The sequence below is a fragment of the Brassica rapa genome, chromosome A08 (assembly GCF_000309985.2).
Source record: "Brassica rapa cultivar Chiifu-401-42 chromosome A08, CAAS_Brap_v3.01, whole genome shotgun sequence".
In the NCBI taxonomy this organism is placed as follows: Eukaryota; Viridiplantae; Streptophyta; class Magnoliopsida; order Brassicales; family Brassicaceae; genus Brassica; species Brassica rapa.
The window spans coordinates 19778403-19802444 of NC_024802.2; the positions used below are offsets into that span (position 1 = coordinate 19778403).

At 29.8% G+C, this 24042-nt stretch overlaps 2 protein-coding genes across 6 annotated transcripts; one reads left to right on the forward strand and one right to left on the reverse strand.

The window, feature by feature from the left end:
* Nucleotides 1-200: 200 nt before the first annotated feature.
* On the reverse strand, nt 201-4838 carry LOC103835854 (protein DA1). Of its 5 annotated transcripts, none has more exons than XM_033276718.1 (10): nt 3186-4837; nt 2800-2888; nt 2497-2714; nt 2229-2331; nt 1927-2119; nt 1719-1839; nt 1544-1627; nt 1135-1467; nt 817-1048; nt 411-727 (listed from the first exon to the last, which is right to left on the reverse strand). In XM_033276718.1, the coding sequence occupies exons 3-10, from the start codon at nt 2650-2652 to the stop codon at nt 411-413; spliced, it is 1539 nt and encodes a 512-aa protein (XP_033132609.1). In that variant the 5' UTR covers nt 2653-2714; nt 2800-2888; nt 3186-4837. The 5 variants fall into 5 exon arrangements, with proteins under 5 accessions (XP_009110287.1, XP_033132609.1, XP_033132608.1 ...); XM_033276717.1 differs by having other exon boundaries at nt 2986-4837; XM_009112039.3 differs by having other exon boundaries at nt 201-727; nt 2800-4834.
* Nucleotides 4839-6668: 1830 nt separating this feature from the next.
* LOC103835857 (probable flavin-containing monooxygenase 1) lies at nt 6669-11608 on the forward strand. Its single transcript, XM_009112043.2, has 5 exons — nt 6669-9194; nt 9674-9914; nt 10237-10415; nt 10508-10857; nt 11006-11608. The coding sequence occupies exons 1-5, from the start codon at nt 8745-8747 to the stop codon at nt 11358-11360; spliced, it is 1575 nt and encodes a 524-aa protein (XP_009110291.1). The 5' UTR covers nt 6669-8744; the 3' UTR covers nt 11361-11608.
* The last annotated feature ends 12434 nt before the right edge of the window (nt 11609-24042 follow it).

Sequence of the window (24042 nt, forward strand, 5' to 3'; positions counted from 1 at the left end):
AAAATTCAAAACAAATATTTATTTTGATATAATATATAAAAATAATTGAATCCAAAATATTATTAACCGAATCTGAAAGGAATTTGGATCTTAAATGGATTTTAAATTGAATTATAAAATCTATCTTAATCTGAAATATTATTGTCCAAAGTCAATCCAAACATATATAAAACTCGACTGAGGCTTAGGAAACAAAACTCGATTCAAATCCAAATGCTCATATGCCAAATTCTGATGGATGCACATAATTACAAAAAAAAAAACATTGAATGAATTACACTATAAATTCAATAACATGAGGACATGGTCAAGAAATTTCATATTTTCACCAAAGAATAAGAGTATTATGTAATAACAATCTACCAATGATCCTATAAAACAAAACCCAATCGAAAAAGACTTTGGAGTTCTTAAACCGGGAATCTCCCAGTCATCTGTATATGCTCAAGTGTTCTCCTCAAACCATACTTGTTAACTGCTAGCCTCCCGGCTCTGAACCCATCTCCATAAACCGGAGAAGCATCAGCCTCTATCTGGTGCTTGAAAAACTCACCAAGCTTCCTCTCGTACTGAGACCTTGGTCCCTTCTTCACTCCTCCATAAGAAGATGATGAAGATGATGCAGCATTGCTATTTCTTGAACCAGCAGCTAACTCAGCTTCTAACCACTTATGAGCCATCACTTGACATATCCCCTCTTCAACATCTTGGCTAAGTGGCCGGAACCCTTTTTCAAGACCACACATTGTAGTAACGGTTCAACAAATGTGAAACAAGAGAAGCAGTTAGATAAGAAACAAGAAGCAAGAAACTCACCTTTGAGCCGCATCCACGCGTGCATCATCTCATGAGCTAGAATTGAACCAGTGAGTAGCCTAGGGAGACCAAATAAGATGAGAATGGCGGTAACCTCGCATCGGCGAGTTAGCTTGAATTGCTCTGTGATCATATTCCCACTCCAGTTTCCCTTCGATCTCTTTCTCACAGTTCTAACAGTTTGTTCTTCCGACAGACAGAGTCCTCTTGTCTCTGGCATGTGATAGTGACCCTAAGAAAGCACACAGTGACACAATATAAATGTGACACATTCTCAAATAGTTACTAAAGTAAATTTGTATTTTTTGTTCTACTCACATTCCTTTCACCTTCTCTGGCTTCGTTAAGTGCCTGCCGCTCAACTAAGAGAAGTGGAACCTCCTGCTCTACCGTCATGTTAAGTCCTTCGTAGAACTCTTGTATCTGTAAGTACAGAGGTTGGCATTGAAAAGTGTCCATCACCGATGAGTCTAGACACTCCAGGCAAAGCTTCCGTCCATCGTTGAGTTCAAAATATCCTGTATTCCGTGGCTCCATTCTTTCACAACTGCAACATCTAGGAGTAGCATCGTGTTCGTGAGAAGGGCAATACTTCTGGACCCAGAAAGGATGTGCTCTATACTCAATAAGACCAGCATGGTTTGTTGAAATCTGTCACAAGAAAAGAAAATAACATAAGTGGAATATCCGAAAGAAAACAACTGAAAATGCTAAAGATTTTACATACAAAGAGGCTGCAGACATCACATTTTGGATGGAACCTCTCCCTGTAACAAGCTTTGTGAAAAGGGTAGTTCCCAGACGTTGAGAACTATTTAAGACCAAAAAAAAAAAAAAGGAAAACATGTTATTACATTGATTCAAAGGTTAAACTACAACGGAAAGAATGAGTTTGAGTTCACCTCGTACTCAGAGATTGGGTGACTGCAGCCATAGCATCGAAAACATTGTGGATGCCATAGTGCGTTGAGGCAATTCAGATATCTTCCATGGCCAATCTCCATATTGCAGCCAGCACAGATCCTATGCCAGTAGTGACAAGTTGTTGATAAAAAGCTAAAAGAAACTATAACACATCAACCCAAAATTAAAAGGCTATCTAAGTGAAACCTGAAGTCCATTGAGAAAGCAATAGGTCTTGGATAATAAATATCACCATTGTCATATACATTGCCTCCTCCATGCATATGTCCATTCCCATATGCATTCCCAAAGTCATAAGTAGTTCCATTCCTAGCTATCATACTCTCTTGTATGGCTCTAGCAAGTTGCTCATCGTCATCCATCATTGCGTGTTTCCCTGCTTTTCATTTTTTATTTTATTTTTTTTAAATGTATGAAACAAAACCATCTTTTTTTCTTCATATTATTCTGTTTTGGGCTAAAACAATCAGTAAAATGTATAAACTCACAGGCGCCTGTATTAGTCTCTGGTCTTTGATTCTCTTCTTCTAAAATAGACAATGCAATTACACGGTCTACTTCTTCATTTTCCTTCCCATTCCATGTCTCCTCCTAGTAAAAGTAAAAAAAAACAACAAAATTTTGAGGTTACACTACAAACCATTATCTGATAAATGGAGACTAATATGATTTATTTGACTATTTTTGAGATCTCCTAAATCAGAAAAAAAACTATAAAAGCAAAGCTATCAATATTCAATCAGCATATAGTAACACCTCAGAAGTAGATGGTTCCTGCGTATGATCAGCATCAGTAGGCTCAGAATGTTCGTGCGGGTAGTTATCGTAATAGCCGCCATTATGATGATAGTGTTCATTCCCCATGGGGTGCCTTTGGTTAGAGCCTTTGAAGATCTTGTTTAACCAACCCATAGTAGTTCCCTTCCTAATAAACTATCTGCTCATATAACTCAATGCAGCTAAACTTATTTCACCTGGCACACAATCATCAAATCTCTGATTCAGCAAAAAAAAAAAAAAACACTTTATTCAAACTATATTAGAAAAAAACGTCTTTACCTTTGAGAAACCTTAGACGAAATCTTGTTAAAATCTATAAACAATCTACGAAATTGCAGCAACGTAAGAATCTACTTCTCCTAAGGATCCTACAATTGGGTAGAAAAAAAAGAGTAAAGGAAAAAAAAATGTAATTTTAATTTATAGATAAGAAGGTAAGCTTTGACAAAATCAATGTCTTTGTACTCTGACGAATCAACCCAGAATGTGCTTTGATTACTACCCAAAATTCAAAGTCAATTTTTTTGTGCAAACGCAAACACCCAAAAATAAAAATCGCATTTTTTTTTAATTTGATGAGGATAAGAGATTGATTATCGAGAATTTTGGATACGAGATTACAGAGGATAGTTTAATTAATTAAAGAAAAAAACAAAAGTCTATGCCTTGGCTTGGAGGTTTGGTCGTTGAGCTCTTTCTCCTTACAAGAAAAACGTTTTATTTTCGAGGCAGTGTGGGAAGGAAGTTTGAGATAGAAAGAGAATCAAAACGCAATTTTAAAAGTCAAAGTCTTGTTTGCAAATCTTTTTTTTTAATGCAAGTATCTAGATAATGACATAACTTAACCCAATCTTCCTAATTATAATTAGGCATTAATCTGACAGCCGTCTAATGCAAATATCCTCCTAGATAATGACATTTTACTTTTCAATGAGTTAATCATGTTTTTATTTCTTAGTTTGGTCTACCGCACACGTCACAAGCAGCTAGGTAACGAGATATTATACATTGTATACGTGAATGTCTAAACTACGCGGCAATGAAGAAGATGTAATAAAACATTTTTGGTTAATTAATCTAAGATAAATTGTTTAATATATACAAATTCTTGTCAACTTTCAACAATAATCTGGTAATTAGATACTTGACGTCACCGTTACATTATTTATTCTTTGTACATTCGCTGAAGTTATGGTGACCAACTGACCAAGCGAGACCGTAACTGATACTTTTAGTGGGCTTTTTATAGGCCTATACCATTACAAACCCATACATACGCGCCTGATCCAGTTGATGCTTGACAATAGCTTTATGTCTTTTATTCATGCGTGTGTTATGGACCCAACAATTAAGGGGAATGCATACTAAACTACTATCCTACTACTAGATCCGACATATTCAACACTCCTTTAGTTCGAGAAAAATAAATAAGAAAAAGCCTTTTAATGTTTCATTTGTATAAATATTTAGTTATGATAATTAGTAAAGAACTGCATGTCTGCATGAACATCCCAAAAATAAAATCAAAGACTTTTCCTCATATGACTCATATGTAGTAGTTATGTATTTCATTTGTACATATAGCCAATCTTGCAAAAGAAAATGTTATATACAAACAAACCTTTGTCGTATTTTATAATTTAAATAAAACTCTAACCCTAGATATGTAAATATTAACATATCAATCACCTTCGGTAAGTTTACACCACTCTCTCTCTCTCTCTCTCTAAGAAAATATAACAAGGACCACATGAAGGTATATATGTGATGTGTGCATGTAATGTCCTAAGGTAACAAAGACACGAATATTACAAAGTATCAATCGATCATAAGAAAATTGAATCGTACCAAACAATTAAAATGATACAATGTATTTACTCTCTCCCTTTCATAATTTTATCGAACCATATTCCTAACATTCTCTATTCTACTTGAGTATCCTTCAAACACCTCATTTTCTTTGTTGCTTCCTCTTCTTTCCTTTATTTTATTATATCTGTATGACTATATACATAATGCGAGTTTCGTGTTTCAAAAAAGTAGATAAGTATTCCATTTCCATATATTATATATAATATACCATGCTCAACTTCATTGGATTTAACATGCTTTGTATAGTCTTAAAAAAATCTCCGTTAATTAGCTAAATGATTTAACGAGAATAATAGTAAATTTCGAAACTAGTATAATTGTTTCCAAGAATGTGATTTATTCACTGAATAATTGGCCATCTTCCAAGTCAAATTCTACATGTGAGTTGTGACTTAATTAGTTTAATTTTGTGTGTGCTTTCTTTTACGTTTGATTTGAAAATTCTCCACATTCAGAACTGAAAAGTTGGTTTACTCGGTGCACGTGTAAATTACCACCACTATATGTATACGTATGCCTAGACATCTATATATATAAAGTTGACTTGTGTGATGCATACAGGCCTCCACAACACCAAACAGGATGGGGCTTTTGTTGACACGTGTCAGCTAGGTAGGGCGTCTGTGTAGCCCACGCTCTCCCTTCTTTGCGAGCGAGTTATTGTGTAACGATCAATTTCCTCGATTTCTCGAAACGGATTGCGTTATGGATTCTATGTGTTTAATTTCCATTAATACAGTGGCCCACTAAGAGTTCTTCAATGTGTGTTTCGCGTCGGCCGGATCTGTAATGTCTGGGTATAAATACATCGGTATTACTCCGCTGTAAGTCACGATCTCTTCCTCTTCCTACTACTCATCTTTCATATACTAAATCGTTCTCTAAGTTCACTAATATTAAAATTTCCGGTGAACCTCTTCCTGTTTAAGTTTATCCTCTGAACTTTATAAGTTCTTTCCTCTTGATATATTGGCTTTGAAACTCATAATGATCAAACTTTTTCCAAAACTTTAGTTTATGGGAGATGATTTCGTTTTTGATTTTGTTTGTGGATTCTTTTAAATTTATTCATGTATTGATTATCATTTTTTAATTCAAAAGCTTCGTTTATGGGAGATGATTTAGATTTCGATTTTGGTGGTTGACTTTGTTTCAGTTTTCTTTTATTGTTTTTTTAAATTCCTCTCCCTTTGATAATCTCCTTTATGCTTCCCCTTCGATTGCTGTTCAACGAGTCACAGAAAAGTAAAGCACTTTATTGGCCTTTCACTGAATTTTGCAGCTACGTATTATCTTTCTCAAAGTTTATTGATGATCACATCTTTGTCAGCTTCGTTTAGATTCCACTCAAGTTAGGGGTAGTCAAAGAATCTTTTTTTTTTCTCTTGAATTTGATACAGGTGACCAGCTTGATAACAGGTTCGTCTTTTGCCAAAGATTCTGACTTTCTTCAACAGATTCAAACAAAGAGTTGAGTTTTCTATTGGTATTTGATGAGTCAATTCTAAGTTTGATTCAGTGGAATAATTATTGGTGTTATTTGCGCTTCGTTGCAGCTCATGCAACTTATTGTAAGTTTTTTTTTTTTTGTGTTCAGGGGTTTAAAAGGATAACACAAAGTCGTAAAGAAGAAACTATGGCATCTCAATGTGCCAGTGCTATGGTTGAGATCAATATATTGCCGTATAAGATCAACTTTGTTATTCACTTAATTTGTATCCAAGCATCCGTTTCTTTCGTAATAAAGTGTGTAGTCTATAATATCAGTGATTTGATTAGAATCGTGAAACTAATGCTGTATAACAAAATTATTCACTGCTTTTTTTTTTCAAAAAATTCAAAGAGATAATTAACATGAGAAAATTCGTAATAACAAAAAATATCGGAATCGCTGAGTTGATTTTAAATGTTTTATCAAACCAATATTAAAAACTATATATCAAAGAAGTGAATCCCATGTTTTTTTTTTTAAATAAATAATTTTCAGTTAAGTGAAATTAATAAGGTATTAACGCAAAACAACAACTAAAAGCTAATAGATGATCAAAACAAATTTCCAAAAAATAATAGTTTGAGAAACAAAATTAAACAAAATATAAAGAAAATAAAAATATATAAAATAATTGAATCCTTTTTTTTTATAATTGTCTGAATACTTATATTTTTATAATAGATTATAATATTTATATATCAAAAATACCATATAAAATATATAATACAAAACTAAAATTTAAACAAAAACCCGGGCGTAGCCCGGGCCGACCCTAGTTATTAACTAAATGGTTGGGGATGATTCTGTATGACATGTATGAATTGGATATATAAAAATATGTTAAAGATATGTACGGTTAATAAATTTTGTTTTCTTCGTTCATTTGAAATAAATTAATGCCAATAATATCAAAAGCCATCGCAAACGACATAGAACAGAAGAATGGTCAACCGAAAAAGGCTAGTCTTATTTTAGCAGACTTGTTTTTCTTTGTATGTGTATGAAATATAGTTTGAAGTAAACAAAAAAAGTTAAATTAATTTGATAGGGCAACTAATGATTTATCTGCAAGTTCTGTAAGTCTATTTCATTATCTTCATATTTAGTTTCATAGATAATCCATTTTTATCACAATGTATTTACATCAAATTTACATTGTAGTTAAACGATAAAAATTGTAATATTAAAAATATTATTTGAATCAAATTATTTTATACTGTTCTTAACTAAATATTTATATTTGTTGCGATATTATTTTTGGCAGCCCTATATATTGTTATTAATTTTGGACTCAATTTTATTAATTCGTATTTAAATATGATGACTAAGTATTGTAAAATTTCAACCAAAATGTATTAATATACTTGTGATGCCGTGACTCTTTTAGACAAACGAAAAACCGAAATGTTATTGTATAGTTCATAATTTAATTTGTATGCGAGTCAAATATAAATTATAAGGCTAGACATTTTTCTGCTGTTTTAAAATTCAAAACTTGCGTGGACTTATTATTTTATACTAAATTTTAGGAATAAAGATTTAGTCTAGTATTAGTACAGACTAGAGACAAGAAGAACATAAAAATATACTAGTCACAGTTCAAGAACCAGACAGAAATAACAGATTAAAGAATAGACCTATAAATGATTCAATAATTTTCTAAAGTCAATCGACCAAAGACCATATATATATATAAATGCAATGTACTATTTTCCGTTATTTTTCTCGTTGATCAAACTTAAGATCTTGTATTTTATTGGAATAGTTTTAAACTAGATCATTATATCATCATTATATCATTGAATTTCCTCTGGTTGCTTAAGTATATTTTCAATTTGAAATAAAAAGTTTGGGTTTGAACAATAGGTTGGGTGAACAAAAAAAAGGGTTTGAACAATAGGTTGGTTGAACAAAAAAAAAAGATTTGAACAATAGGTTTATTTATATTTTGTTTTAGTAACTGTTTATGGTAATAAACAAAACCTTTTAAGCATCGACGAGTTAAAGAAGATAAAGAGTCGTCTTGTTCTGCTAAGGACCAGTCTAGAAGCATTATTATATAAAAATACTTACTCAAATAAAAAAATATTTTAACTAAATTAGATAAAAGTATAGTATCCATTTCTGTTGATTTTATATGGTTCTTACTTCTTAGCTAGTATAGTAGTATGTATGGTAATTCTGTTTAAACATATTTTTGTTTATAAACGGAATTATATTGGAAACTATAAAAAATACGGCCGAAACGTAATTTCTAAAAACGTTAAATTTGTCACAATGGAAAATGAAAATCTACCATCTCTAGATCTCGATCCTTCAATTAACGTTCTCAATGGTATTCCAATTTCGAAGATTTTATGTATCCATTGTAATACATATCTACCTGAGGAGATATCGAGAACGAAGTTAGAACCGCACGGAGTTTTTGTCTATTCCTAGTTTTATAGTTAGTCAATATATAGACTATATAAGCTCTTAATCAAATTTACGAAGACATAAGCAAGTTAAATAAATAATTTAAAAGAAATATTCCATTAGACTTCTTGAAAATACTTAGAAATTTAACACGAACAATTACAAAAAAAAAGAAGCCGAAGTATTAATCTCATAACGCACGCTTGCAGAAATTTCCACACAATAACCACCAAATTTCTCAAAGAAAGAACAAAGTATACTTTAGATCTTTCAAACTCCTCCAGAATAAACCGGTATTCAAAACCACGTGCTCTATAAAAAAAATTAATACTTGCTGGCCAAGTGCACAAGGCAACTCAAAACCTTATAAATATGTCCCATGCAAACTCACAAACAACTCAAAACACTCTTCATCAAAACCATTTTCCTCTGACTCTCTCTCCCAATGGCTTCTAACGATAAGCTTACTTCTTCCAGAGTAGCGATCATCGGTGCTGGTGTTAGCGGTTTAGCAGCCGCTAAGCACTTAGCCCATCACAACCCGATCGTTTTTGAAGCCTCGGATTCGATCGGAGGTGTTTGGAATAGTTGCACTTACGAGACAACTAAATTACAATCGACTCGAGTCGATTACGAGTTCTCTGACTTTCCATGGCCCAACAGAGATGACACTACTTTTCCATCTTACGTTGAAATATTAGATTACTTGGAATCTTATGCTAAGCATTTTGATCTCCTTAAGTTCATGAAGTTTGGCTCTAAGGTCATCGAGGTTAGGTACACAGGTGACGGCGGAACTCCACAGATGGCTGACCTAGGTGCTTACAGCAACTCGTTTCCCGAAAAACCTGTATGGGAAGTTGCTGTTCAAAATGGAGACGCTGGAGAGATTCAGGTTTGTCTTATTTCATCTCATATATTATTGCATGCAGATCACTCTGCACTCATATATAATTTTTCCTTTTCAATTATGTTCTTATGGTTTTTTCTTTAAGAACTTGGCATCTCAAATTAAATCTTAAACTGATCTATAAAATTATTTGACAACAAAATATTAATCTCCTTAGAATTTATAGCAGCCATGTAATTTTGGTTGTGGCTAAAAAGAATTTAATTATGTATATGAACCGGGGTTTTTTGTTGTTGTAGTTACAACTTAAATATATCTTTTAGTTCAAAAAAGAACTTAAATACATCTTTTATCCAAAACTTGTAAAGAAATTACAAGTAGTTTTTTGTAAACTATTGCATGCATCAGTAAATAACTCGAGTTTACGTATTCTTTTTCTTCTTCTTTTTTTTTGGTGTTTTATGTTATCTATGTCTATTTGTGAATCGTCATTGCATGGAATTTTTTTGTACATGTGTGTGCAGTGGTATGCATTTGAGTTCGTGGTAGTGTGCACCGGAAAATATGGCGACGTACCAAGAATACCGACGTTTCCAGAGAAGAAAGGGCCCGAGATATTCAAAGGGAAAGTGATGCACTCTATGGATTACTGCAAATTAGAGAAAGAAGAAGCTTATCGTCTTCTCCGTGGCAAGAAAGTCGCGGTCATTGGTTTCAAGAAATCAGCCATTGATTTGGCTTTAGAGTCTGCTCTAGCAAATCAAGGTATATAAATATTAAGATTATATTATCTTTCTTTCACAAAAGTCTTTATTAATCAATACTTAATTATATCTTCACTCTAACAATTTGCTCAAGTCAAGATATAATATATGTAGATAACCATATTCTTATATAAAATACATAATATTATATTTTCGGTGGACTTGGACCGTTATTCTGATTGACACAATCAAACAGCTGCTCAAAAGTTTGGTAATGAACCGACACATTAAATATTTCCAATATGATCCATTCGAAATTTCGAATCATTAATTATATGATCAGTATGATTCCAATAACTAAATAAAATGTATAAATTTTGCAGGAGAAGGTGGACAAGCATGCACAATGGTGGTGAGAACGACACATTGGGTGGTCCCGCATTATTGGGTGTGGGGTTTACCATTCTTCTTGTTCTACTCTACCAGAGCTTCTCAGTTCCTCCATGATAGGCCTAACCAAAGCTTCCTTAAAACTTTCTTTTGCCTCCTATTCTCTCTTCTGGTTTGTGATCTTAACTATACATTACTTTGGTCTCAGTCAATTGCGGGATTTTATGTGATTTTCTAAGTTTTTATAAACATATAACAATACAGCGTGCGGTGGTTTCCAAATTCATCGAATCATATGTTACGTGGAAGCTTCCTCTAGAGAAATATGGCCTTAAACCGGACCATTCTTTTGAAGAAGACTACGCTTCTTGTCAAATGGCCATCATGCCGGAGAATTTCTTTGAGGAAGCGGATAAAGGGATGATCCGGTTTAAGAAAACATCAAAGTGGTGCTTTTATGATCAAGGGATTGAGTTTGAGGATGGGACTATGCTAGAAGCTGATGTAGTGATACTTGCAACTGGTTATGATGGCAAGAAGAAGCTCAAAGCCATCGTTCCTGAACCTTTTCGAAGTTGGCTTGAGTTTCCATGCGGTGTTATGCCTCTATACAGGTATATGCACTTATAAAATCTCCATCACAAGACTAAGAATATAAATCTTGTCTAAATTAAATAAAAAATACTCGATATAGAAAATGAAACGCTAATTAGTACTAGTAAAGCCTATATTGTTGCTTATAATAACAAAACCAAATTTCAGGGGAACAATCCATCCATTGATACCAAACATGGGTTTCGTGGGATACGTTCAGAGCAACTCAAACCTACACACATCAGAGCTACGTTCGCTATGGTTAAGCCGACTCGTGGATGGGAAATTCAAATTACCGAGCAAAGAGAAAATGTTGGATCAATTTTCCAAGGAAATGGACGTGATGAGAAAATCGAGCAGATTCTATAAACGTCATTGCATTTCTACTTTCAGCATCCAACATGCCGATGATTTGTGTAATGACATGGGACTCGATCCTCGGCGTAAATCCAACTTGTTCCTCGAAGCCTTTAGTCCTTATGGTTCTCAAGATTATCGACTCAATCAAAAAGAAACAAACTAATTGAATATAGTACCAGTCGAAGGAAAATAACGAGATTACATCGTGTAGAATAATAAAACAGTGTTGGTGAGTCGTTGAATAATCATGTGTGTTCGACTACATGAGCTTTTATAAAAATAATTATTATACTTTTGTAGTGTTCCACAAAAAAGAAAATTACACCCTTGTAAATGTTTGAATATATAAAGGCATATCAATTTAGTGTTTGCTTCTCGTTACTTTACACCTTAATCAAAATCATTTTCTTTTAAACTGGCAATTTTTTCCTTCGTTATACTTTAAAAAAAAAAAAATTAAAAGCAAAAGTAAAGTAAATACTTCATTCAGTAAAGTAACACTTATATTTGTGTTATTTTCCTCCATTACTCCTCTAAACCATTCAACGGATTCTGGCTCCTTTGTGACCCAGAGAAGTAAGACCTCCCTGCTTTTCTATTTCCCTAGTGTTGAAGTTGGGGTTGGTGTACGCAGATGTATAAGCTAACATAACTCAAGAAATAAACTTCATCAGGTGGTGGGGCTGGTAAAATTGTGAGATATTAGAATAGGCCTGAAATGGGCTTGATAGTTAAAAGATACTCATGTGCTGTTCTCGATATATATATTTTGGGCTAATTTAGCAATATCTTAGAAATAAGATTAAAAAATTGACAGCTATTAAAAAGGATTTTTAGTGAATGTTCGTTTGAAGAAGTACTGTATAAGACATGATTTAAGGAATTTTTATATTGAGTAATAAAGTAAAAGCTTTTCTAATTTAATTAATATCAGGATTAGGAAATTATCCTAAATTCACATGACCCATGGAGATGAAGGGTGACATTTGATTGAACATGAATGGGGAGGGAATAATAAAGGTTTTTTGGAATAATATTAGCCAGTGATGGATTATGACACGTGTCGTCTATATTGCCGTCCGATGTATCTGTCATATGACGGCATATATTTCTGAAGGAAAACCTAACCAGTAACACAAACTAATAAATTCTTATTCAAAACTGTTATTTTTATGAGAAATTTTCCTAAGATGTTTACATTATATAAAACCAGTAAGGTCAGATTCTTAAAATTGGTAACTGCGTATTAACAAAATATTTTTTTGAGTTGTAATTGTAAGAGCTTCATATGAATATGTTATACAATATGAACATTGTTGATGAGAAAATAATATAAATAGAAACAAGAAATGAAGAAATCCAGGAAAATAGTTTAAACAAGATATCTGGTGATTGGGACCTTAGTGGTCTGTATTCACCAACAATATATGATCTAATCCATTTACGTAATTTTCTGCCGACACGAATCTATGCCAACGGCATTAAACCAGACAAAACTGATTTAGTTGTCCAAAAACACTTATTCAAAGAACTGGTTGATTTTTTAGATTTTCATTCTTAATACTATAGTAAGAGAGTACAATAGATCCCATCAAGAGAAGTTTAGAGTTTTGGTTGTTGTTTCATATTGTGAACCACACATGGAATCCAGAAATAAAAACAAACTACCGCACTTTCAATGGATATGAAAATAATATATATTTCATTGCTAAATTTGTAAATAGTTTGTTTTGGTATATTGATTTTCATTTGTATGCAAAACCAAACCAAATAAATTTAGTTGTAATTCGCTAGTATATGCATTCCAATCAATTTAGTTTTATCTACTTAATTCGCATTGGTAGATGGTAGTATCTTTATAATTTACAGTTAAATCGGATGAGTAGGTTTTGATGCGATTGCAGCAAAAATTAAATATTGATCGTTAACTATTTTAAAAAAATTTGTATGTGTATATACAATTTTGAAAATTGGGATCAAAGCACAGAACAGACAAGAATACAAGAACAATAAATGTAACGTCTAACTAATTTCGAGTTAAAATAGATAGATCACGCTTTAAGCAAATGTTGGACCGTCGAAACGAGGATACCTTGGTCGGTGAATCTATCTCTATCAACAAAGTTAAGACCAAGGAAGAACTGTTATCATATCATGTTGTAACACGTAGAAAAACATGAAAAAACATCATAAGAAAATATTTATGTTGACTATATCATACTATAAAATAAAATAAAATAAATACAGATTCATTTTTATAGACCATAACCACACAATGAGAATGAGAACGAGTATGATATAAATACAAATGCGATCTACACGTATTTTTAGAAAAATTCCACAACTACAACTAAAATAATATAACGGTGATAATTAGCGGATATATTAGTAGTAGACTATTTAAAGATAACTGTAAGAGAGTTAAAAAAGGGCAATGAGCGGAGAAGGGGGACAAAAGAGAGGCAGGCTTTCGAGTTATATATCGATATAAACAACATAAAGATTCATTGATAAGCATTAAAGGAGAGACTACTTAATAATTAGAGAGAGATTAGAGGAGACAATAATAATTGATGATGATGAATAATCGAACAAACAGAAAGGAGAGAAGCGGAAAGAAAGGCATGTCCAGTAGTGATGGCATGTAGAAACCTATAACATGGGATCATTCCAATAGCGTTTTCCAACGCCACCAGCTGTGTAATTTCGCTACACCGAATCATTATGTTTGCTCTTATGTCCTCTACCACAAAACCACATATACATAAAATATCCAGTAGATCTTATACATATATAAAAAAAAATTTACTTGGTCGTACGTATACACTTCCCATGCATGTTTTTTCTTCTAAATTGTATTTTTCTCTCTAAATCGTGTACCATTGTATCAGTAAACGGATCCGGTATCTTTTGCAATTCATCCATGTATAGACTCATATAGTCACATTAGAGTTCAATACCACTTAAATGGCACCTTGTTAGATGCGTGAGCTTACCGTACTTGAAATAAATGTTCATTTTGTTCTCTCAATAGCAAGAACTGTTAAAATTTTACTTGAAAACCAACTTCGTGTTTAGTCTATGTTGAATTATTGGGGTTCTCTCTCAGAAGGCTGTCTTTTTACTTGTCGTCTTAAGTTTGATGTCTAAGTTTAATTATATATCGATCATGTAGGGAAATCCCAATACAGTGAGAAATTTATGTATATGATAGATATACATTCATATGTTATCGTAGTACTCGTGCATACTATTGAAAACAGATTTGAGTTCACGAGAAAGATGACCACAATTTATTTAGACAGTTGCATTGTTATATCTATAAGAAAGTTAGAAATTGCACCGCACCGAATCTGCGAATCTCATGCCATGTGAATTATGCAGTAGTGCAGTACTAGTCAAGGGGATATACATCAATTTGTAATATCAACCGGTCGTCATGGTGATTCCGCTCAACTATATAAAACACTGTTAGATATTTTTTCTATTCAATTATTTTTGTTGATTTTCTGTTTTAAATTTGCGTATCATGCTAATTATGCAGTACTTGTACATCCATAAGTTTTTATTGTTACCGTGAAAAATGTATATATATACGAGTATATATTCTTATTTATTATTATTTGAATAGTTTGCTCTTTCTATTATACATGGGTGCAATGACAAGAGAGGAAATGAAAGTAAGAAAAAAAAGGAGATCAAAGCAAAAACGTGAAATGTTGATAGCAAGATCCTCTGTTGATTGATAACTGAGAAAGGGAGAAGTAGTTGAGTCTTGTCGCATTGACGCATAATCTTTGCTTTTATTAACGTTGGTTTCCCACATATTCTAAACCTTCTTTTCTACTGGTTGGGTTATTTGTGAATGCGTGTCATTCTTGTAATTAAAGATCATACCATTCGTATAACTATATATTATAATGGATGTGTTTCATACTTTATAGATTCTCTATTTTGCTGTAATCATACTATTCATATATATTATGAAAACAAGGTTTTTTTTGAAACTGAAAAACAAGGTTAGTACTCTTGATATCTGTAGTCATGATGTATATATTTTGGTTACCACCATGACGTAGTAATTAATCAAATGTTATGTTTTTTTTTAAAACAATCATGTTATGTCAAGGTTGTATATTTTGAAATGAAACCAAAATTCAGCTTGGACTTTAACTTTATAAATAGTCATAATTTTTTAATGTAAGATTCTGATTTTACTATGTAAGTAAACATTTTTACCATGACTTTATCTACCGGGCGAACAAGTAACCGAGTAGGAAAGATAAGCCTATTGGAAGTAAGCCAAATTTGCATTAGGCGAGAAATTATCTATATAATTTATATGCGTCTTTTATGCCATATCACATGTGTATATTAATCTGTTCTAAAGTTTTCTACTATCATACTCAAAACATATAATAGATATTTACATGCACGAAGTCCCGGGAAAATGTTAACACTAAGCCATTAGCCTTGTCATAATATATTTTGCACAGTAGTCTTTCAAACGAAAAAAAAAGTGCATATGTTCAGTCAGAAGATTTTTTTTTATTTTGTAGAAACCATTAAAGTTATTCTATATATGATTTTGAGAGTACTATCATCATGGTAAGAAGATACAAGTTTCATCAATCCAAAAGGTTACGTTATAAAAAAAGAATAATACTGGCATGAGATTTCTTTCTTACGCCAAAGATCATGGTGACATGCAAAACAAAATCTTAAGCGGTCAGGAACATCTTAGATTCTTAAGTTAAGTAAACTAAAAAAATATTTGCTTACAAAAATAAGATGTTACAACAGGCTCAAGGTGTTAGTTTGGAATCTACTATAAGAGTAGTTTAATATATATGTGTGTCTAAGTGAATGTGTATGCATCAATAAGTGACATACATGTGGGGCTGTCTCTAGATATATAGAAGCTGTCTAGCCTCTACGTTTGACCAATCCCTCTATAATTTTTATCCCTCATCATGTAATACTCATTACCAGAAACCACATGTTTTTGTTTATTAATATCACAAACTGTTCTCGAATATCACACACAATAATTGTTCAAATTATTTAGCAGTGATAGCCTACACACCCATGATTACGTATATGAAAATGACTATAAAATGTTGGCTTTTGTGGCTGACAAAAATTAACTAGGCAACGCTCGAATGGGACATGTGTATCGGCGATGATTTCATTGTGTGGTGTGGAGTGTTTTGACACGATATGTCTTGCGCTTAGTCATAAACTTAATCACATATGAGAATGGTATAAAAATGGTTACTTATAGATTTTGATAGGAATTATTAATATAAATCAGCATTAATGAGGATATATAAATTGTAAAAAGAATTGTAAAAATAAAACATGCGCACTATCGTCGTTAAATCAAATATATGACAATCAAGATTCAAATATACTGTATGTTTAAGAATAGAGTTTGAGTCTTTCAACATATATATGTGGATTTTGAAGAAAAACATATTCTGTGGATAAGTTAGCTTTGGTTCAGGAGATTTCTATTAAAAAACAATGGTCGTAATACTGTAAGAACATAGTTCTTTTTTGTTGTTGTACTACTGAAAGTCTGAAACAATAAACTCGATCGTGTGCGAACACGAATTTTAAGATTGTCTACAATCCGGTTTACAAAAAAAATAGAATAGTGTTGGTTGGGAAATATTAGAACAAACGAGAGAGTGTGTGGTTACGAAGAGGAGAAGAGACACAGAGGCACACACTCACTCAAAAGCAAAACCATTTTGGTTAAACCGAAAGACTCGGTCGGAGTCTAGAGCCTGTCTCTTCCGACATCGTCTGCCACACCTCACGTGCATGCTCACCCACACTCACGTGCACATGCATTTTAAGTGTTTTATTAATGCATGAAAAAAATTGGGAATATCTCAAAGAAAAATCAAGTTTCAATTTATACAGTGCATGAGTCCGAAGAAAATATCTACATGGCCATTTCGATCTGAGGAAAGAATAAGGTTGCAGAATGCATGTATATTTATATATTATTACAGAATCAAAAGTCAAAAGTGAGAAGTAAAAAGGGCCGGGTGTTATGTTGAGAATCTAATCAAAACAATGATAGAGTGTATTTCTCAAAAAAAAAAACAATGATAGAGTGTAATTAGGATCGTTTTGATGAGTGGTTTCTAAACACATCAATGTTATACGTACATATACCTCCACGCGCAGCAAATATTTTTTGTTTTTTTGTAAAAAGGCTTTCAAATTAAAATACTAAAAAACATACAATGTATGGTTGAAACAACCATAAAGTTTGAAAAAGTATGATGAGACATGCCTCATATTCAACCAAGCATTAGCTTACATAGGAGAAGACTTATGATTCATAAGCTTAATGAAACAAGAGAGAAATGAAACTACTAAGAGGATGGATGGTAGTTTCCACGGCCTCGACGACCCCTTTTACCTTTTCCTCTTACTGTTTTCCATTCCATATCTTGAAACTTTTGGACTGGTTTTATTGGCCTTCCACCTCGTGACATGTTGAGGTTTGCCGTAGCATCACTCATATATCCTCTCTCATCATCTTGCTCATTACAAGCAATTTGAGTAACAGAAGGACTGCCATGTGCAGGAGAGTATAGAGGGACCAAAGAATTGTCCGGTGAAACCAAGTTGGCCTCGAGGACAATAACAGGGGATGGAATTTCTTCCATAATATCAGCTACAGTTGGAGCAGATTGTGCGTCTGCTAATGGTGATGAAGTCAAAAAATAGTTGGAGCCAGTGGCTAAATGTACCTTAGAGCAAGTGAGATTGTTTACCGGAGTGGAAAATTCCTTCAGCTCATCTCTGAGTTCAGTACCACTTTCTTTAGTAGGTTCCAAAGTCTGCTCAGTAAGTTCCTCTCGTGCTTTTTCTCGCAGCAAATATTGACCCAAAAGGAACAAAACTAGAGCATGCCTACTTTCATCTTTGATGGAATTTACTTTTCGGTGCCATTTCTTTTGAGATTTTGATCCTATTTATATGTGTGTGTGTGTTTTACATTTAACTTATCCAACGTTTAAATTCCATTTTTTTGGAAATTATTTTAATCAAAATTAAAGGTGGTTCTCACGTGTTTTACCTCGTATCTAAAGAACTTGTGGACAACGTAATGTTAGTTCTTCGTTTCAGTCTCGCAGAAATATAGATGTCTGTTTAATCTTAAGATATAAAATTACTTTAACAGCTAAGATAAAGTCAAAATTAAAAAAATGGAAAATTTAAAGTACCTGATTCTTTTTCGTGGATATCTTAAATTACATGCTTTCTAGAAACAAAAGTTTAATCATACGACTATGTTAATTTTAAATCAATAAGAAAGATGGCGTCGAAAGCAAAAGGCTTTACCACAACTTATATTTATACGTAGAGAGCTAGCTGAAAGTAAGGAACTACCATCTACTCCTATCCAGATTAATTGTAAAGCACTTCAAACATAATGTAGAAACCCTACTTTATATTATACAAGACATGAAGATTAATAATGATTTCCCTGAAAAAATAATTATCACACATGAAGCTTAGCTTTTAAATGGAGTATAATGATGTCCGTAGCTCTGTAAACATGTGAAATTCTCCTCCTTTTGCGGCGAGTGGGTGCTCCATTTCGTATCAAAAGGAATACTATTTTTCAGTAAAAAAAAAAGGAATACTATTATAATCATAACTAAGAAATTGAAAATACCTTTATCAGGGTATCAAAATAATTATTTCCAATGCTTTTGCTGTCATGACTCGTTATTTTTCTCGCACTATACGGACATGTCTCAGTTTGGACCAATTCATAATTAATTTATACACGACTTACAGTTTATGACAGATAACAAATATGCAATGAAAAAAGATTTATACTTTGGTAAATCATAATAACAAAATATATTATTTGTTATGTTTAATTATTTATATAATTTTAAATCAATAGAAATTCAATAAACACAGTTAGTTTAATTTTTTTAAAAATTTTACCATTATTATATGATAAAAATACATAGAAAATGAAAGAAAACTATATGTTTTTGAAACATTAAAAAAACATTAATCTTCTATATCAATCTAAAATGAAGAGAGTAACAAAAATTCTGTATATAAAAAAATATGACATCTTTTCTGGTAAAAAAGAGTTTATATAATTCATAATTAGTTACTAAAATATTTAATGTTTACATAACTTGGTTTGCAGTTCAATCCGTGGAACTAATCATCAATAGTTTTCTTAACAAATTCTCTTATTATACTAATTAATTCTACAATACGAGAACTTTTCTAACATGAAAGCTTTTCATATTATTCTGAATACAATATCTTCATAATAAATTCCATCACCGTAAAATACAATTACATATTATAAAATTAAAAAAAAAATTGTCGACAATTAAAAAATATTTAAAATTGAGGATTATATAAATTAGAAAAAATTCTCTATAATAAATATTTTTAATTTATTTTCACAAAATAGTGTTTAAAGAAAAAATGACAAAAAGAAAATTTATTAAAAATAAAAATATATTTATACCTTAAAATCTAATTTAAATTTAAGGTTTAGAGATAAAGGGTGTGGTTTTGATTATAGAGATTCAAATATTTTAAATAAAAAATAAAAATTAATTTTTTCAAAATAAAAATAATAATTTTTGATTATTTTTTTCATTGAGAATTATTTTTGTGATAATTGTTTTAAAAAAATGTTATTTAAGATAATTACCCTATAATTTACTTAAAATCCGAAGAAGATAAAATGAAAAATCTCTACTAATAAAAGGGAGCTTTTGAGGCTCCATATGACGTCCACATCAGCGGAAAAAATTTCTCCCAAAAGATGACACGTGGCATAAAATATAGTTTTACATTTTAATATTAATTATTTTCGAAAATTGTAAAAAATATGTAAACATAAAGCATTAAAAAATGAAAAACTACATTAAACATATGTAAGATTACTATTTTTCACTTAAAAAAAAAGATGGCTTATCTCCATAATGTAACACTACCGTTTTATAAAAAAAAAAACAAAAAACATTATATATAATTTCGAAAATAATAATTATATGTAAAACATACAACATAAAAATGGAAATACTACAATAAACATAAATATGTTTGACTATTTGTCCAAGTTCTTCTATTAAACATTGCCGTTTTACATTAAAAATAGAAAAATACGTAAAAATTTAAACATCTATCTTAAAATATAAAATATAGACATTAACTAAATATAAAGTATAAAAAAGAGAAATACTCAATATATAAAAAAATAATAAGTAAATATTATAAATATATAAATATACGAATCATATATACAATAATAAGTAAATGCACAATTTTTTAAAAATGAAAAGAGTATATTAAATATTAAACATCTGTCTTAAAATGTAAAATATAGATATTAAGTAAATAGAAAATATAAGAAAAAGAAATAAACAACTTAAAAACAATGAAAAAAGTATATTAAGATTTAAACATCTATCTTAAAATGTAAAATATAGATATTACGCAAATAGAAAGTATAAGAAAAGGAAATACACAATTTAAAAAAAAATGGAAAAAGTACATTAGTATTTAAACATCTATCTTAAAATGTAAATCAATCTTAAAATATAAAATTATTAGTAAATAGAAAGTATAAGAAATAAAAATACACAATATAAAGAAAAATAAATAATAAGTAAATATATAATATAATCTCGAAAGATGACACGTGACATTAAACATATGTAAGATTACTATTTTTCACTTAAAAAAAAGACGGCTTATCTCCATAATGTAACATTACCGTTTTATAAAAAAAAAATAAAAAACATTATATATAATTTTGAAAATAATAAATATATGTAAAACATACAACATAAAAATGGAAATACTACAATAAACATAAATATGTTTGACTATTTGTCCAAGTTCTTCTATTAAACATTGTCGTTTTACATTAAAAATAGAAAAATACGTAAAGATTTAAACATCTATCTTAAAATATAAAATATAGACATTAACTAAATATAAAGTATAAAAAAGAGAAATACTCAATATATAAAAAAAATAATAAGTAAATATTATAAATATACGAATTATATATAAAATAATAAGTAAATGCACAATTTTTTAAAAATGGAAAGAGTATATTAAATATTAAACATCTATCTTAAAATGTAAAATATAGATATTAAGTAAATAGAAAATATAAGAAAAAGAAATACACAACTTAAAAACAATGAAAAAAGTATATTAAGATTTAAACATCTATCTTAAAATGTAAAATATAGATATTACGCAAATAGAAAGTATAAGAAAAGGAAATACACAATTTAAAAAAATAGAAAAAGTACATTAGTATTTAAACATCTATCTTAAAATGTAAATCAATCTTAAAATATAAAATTATTAGTAAATAGAAAGTATAAGAAATAAAAATACACAATATAAAGAAAAATAAATCATAAGTAAATATATAGTATAATCTCGAAAGATGACACGTGGCATAAAATATAGTTTTACATTTTAATATTACTTATTTTTGAAAATTATAAAAAATATGTAAACATACAGCATAAAAAAATGGAAAAACTACATTAAACATATGTAAGATTACTATTTTTCACTTAAAAAAAAGACGGCTTATCTCCATCATGTAACATTACCGTTTTATACAAACAACAAAAAACATTATATATAATTTTAAAAATAATAAATATATGTAAAACATACAACATAAAAATGGAAATACTACATTAAACATATGTAAGATTACCATTTTACATTTTTATTTTAAGAAAATAATATGTAAACATACAACATAAAAAATAAAAAAACTACATTAAACATATGTAAGATTACCATTTTTCACTAAAAAAAAGACGGCTTATCTCCATAATTTAACATTACTATTTTGTAAAAAAGAAAATTATATATAATTTCGAAAATAATAAATAATATGTAAACATACACCATAAAAAATGGAAATACTACATTAAACATATGTAAAATGACCATTTTACATTTAAAAATAAAAATAATATGTAAACATACAACATAAAAAATGGAAAAACTACATTAAACATATGTAAGATTACCGTTGTTCACTAAAAAAACGGGTTATCTTCATAATGTAACATTACCATTTTATTAAAAAAAGAAAAAAAACATAAATATAAATATTTGACTATTTATCCAAGTTCTTCTATTAAATATTGCCGTTTTACATTAAAAATGGAAAAATACGTAAAGATTTAAACATCTATCTTAAAATATAAAATATAGACATTAACTAAATATAAAGTATAAGAAAGAGAAATACTCAATATATAGAAAAATAAATAATAAGTAAATATTATGAATATATAAATATACGAATTATATATACAATAATAAGTGAATGCACAATTTTTTAAAAATGGAAAGAGTACATTAAATAGTAAACATCTATCTTAAAATGTAAAATATAGATATTAAGTAAATAGAAAGTATAAGAAAAGGAAATACACAATTTAAAAAAATGGAAAAAATACATTAGTATTTAAACATCTATCTTAAAATGTAAATCAATCTTAAAATATAAAATTATTAGTAAATAGAAATTATAGGAAATAGAAATACACAATATAAAGATTTAAAAAATGGGAAATTACACAATATAGTAAATATATAAGTGAATATACACAATATAGTAAATATATAATATAAGTGAATACCAAATTTTAAAAATGGGAAATTACATTAAGATTTAAAAATATATATTAAAATTTAAAATATAGATATTACGTAAATAGAAAGTATAACAAATGGAAATATACAATTTAAAAAAATGGAAAACGTACATTAAGATTTAAACATCTATCTTAAAATGTAAAATAGAGATATTAAGTAAATTAAAAGTACAAGAAATGGAAATACATATACAGGAAAATAAATAATAAGTAAATAATGTAAATATATAATATATGAATTATATATGTAATAATAAGTAAATACACAATTTTTTTAAAAATGGAAAAAGTTCATCAAGCATTAAACATCTATCTTTAAATGTAAAATATATAATATAAGTAAATACACAATTTAAAAATGGAAAAAGTACATTAATATTTAAATATCTATTTAAAAATATAAAATATAGATATTACGTAAATAAAAATATAAGAAATGGAAATAAACATTTTAAAAAATGGAAAAAGTACATTAAGATTTAAGCATCTATCTTAAAATGTACTTCTATCTTAAAATGGTAGTAAATTATATAAAAATGGAAATACCACATTAAACAAAAAAAATGTATAGTTTTACATCAAAAAAGTCCCTATAAAACTCATTATTCCATCCACATCAATTTCACACTATTAAGGAAAATTTCAAAGCACTCGAGCAAAAAAATGGTTTCACTATCAACTCTTGCCGTCCCAAAAACCTTTAATGACCTTGAATGAGATTTTTTTATAACAACAAACTTTTTGTTATGTGGATTCATTGTTGGGAAACACGCAACTTCCAAAAGCCAAATTTATTCATGGGAATTGAATTGTTTTTCATAGACTCAAAGGTATTCTTACAAATTTAAATTAATCTAATCCATAATTTTATTGTTAATATTCATACTAACTCTTTCATGATCAAACCATTTCAGTTAATAACCATTCAAGCGTTTATCCCGAAACACTTTCTTCCTCGCCGAATCAAGTATTGGTTCATATTGGTTTAGTATTGTTTTTGGTTTACTAACCGGTTTAGGATGGTCCTATTGTAAATATAATTTAAGTTGGTTTAGCATATATTATGTTTAAAATAACTTAAATTAAATAATAATAATAATATTATGCTTAAAATATAATTTTAGAGAC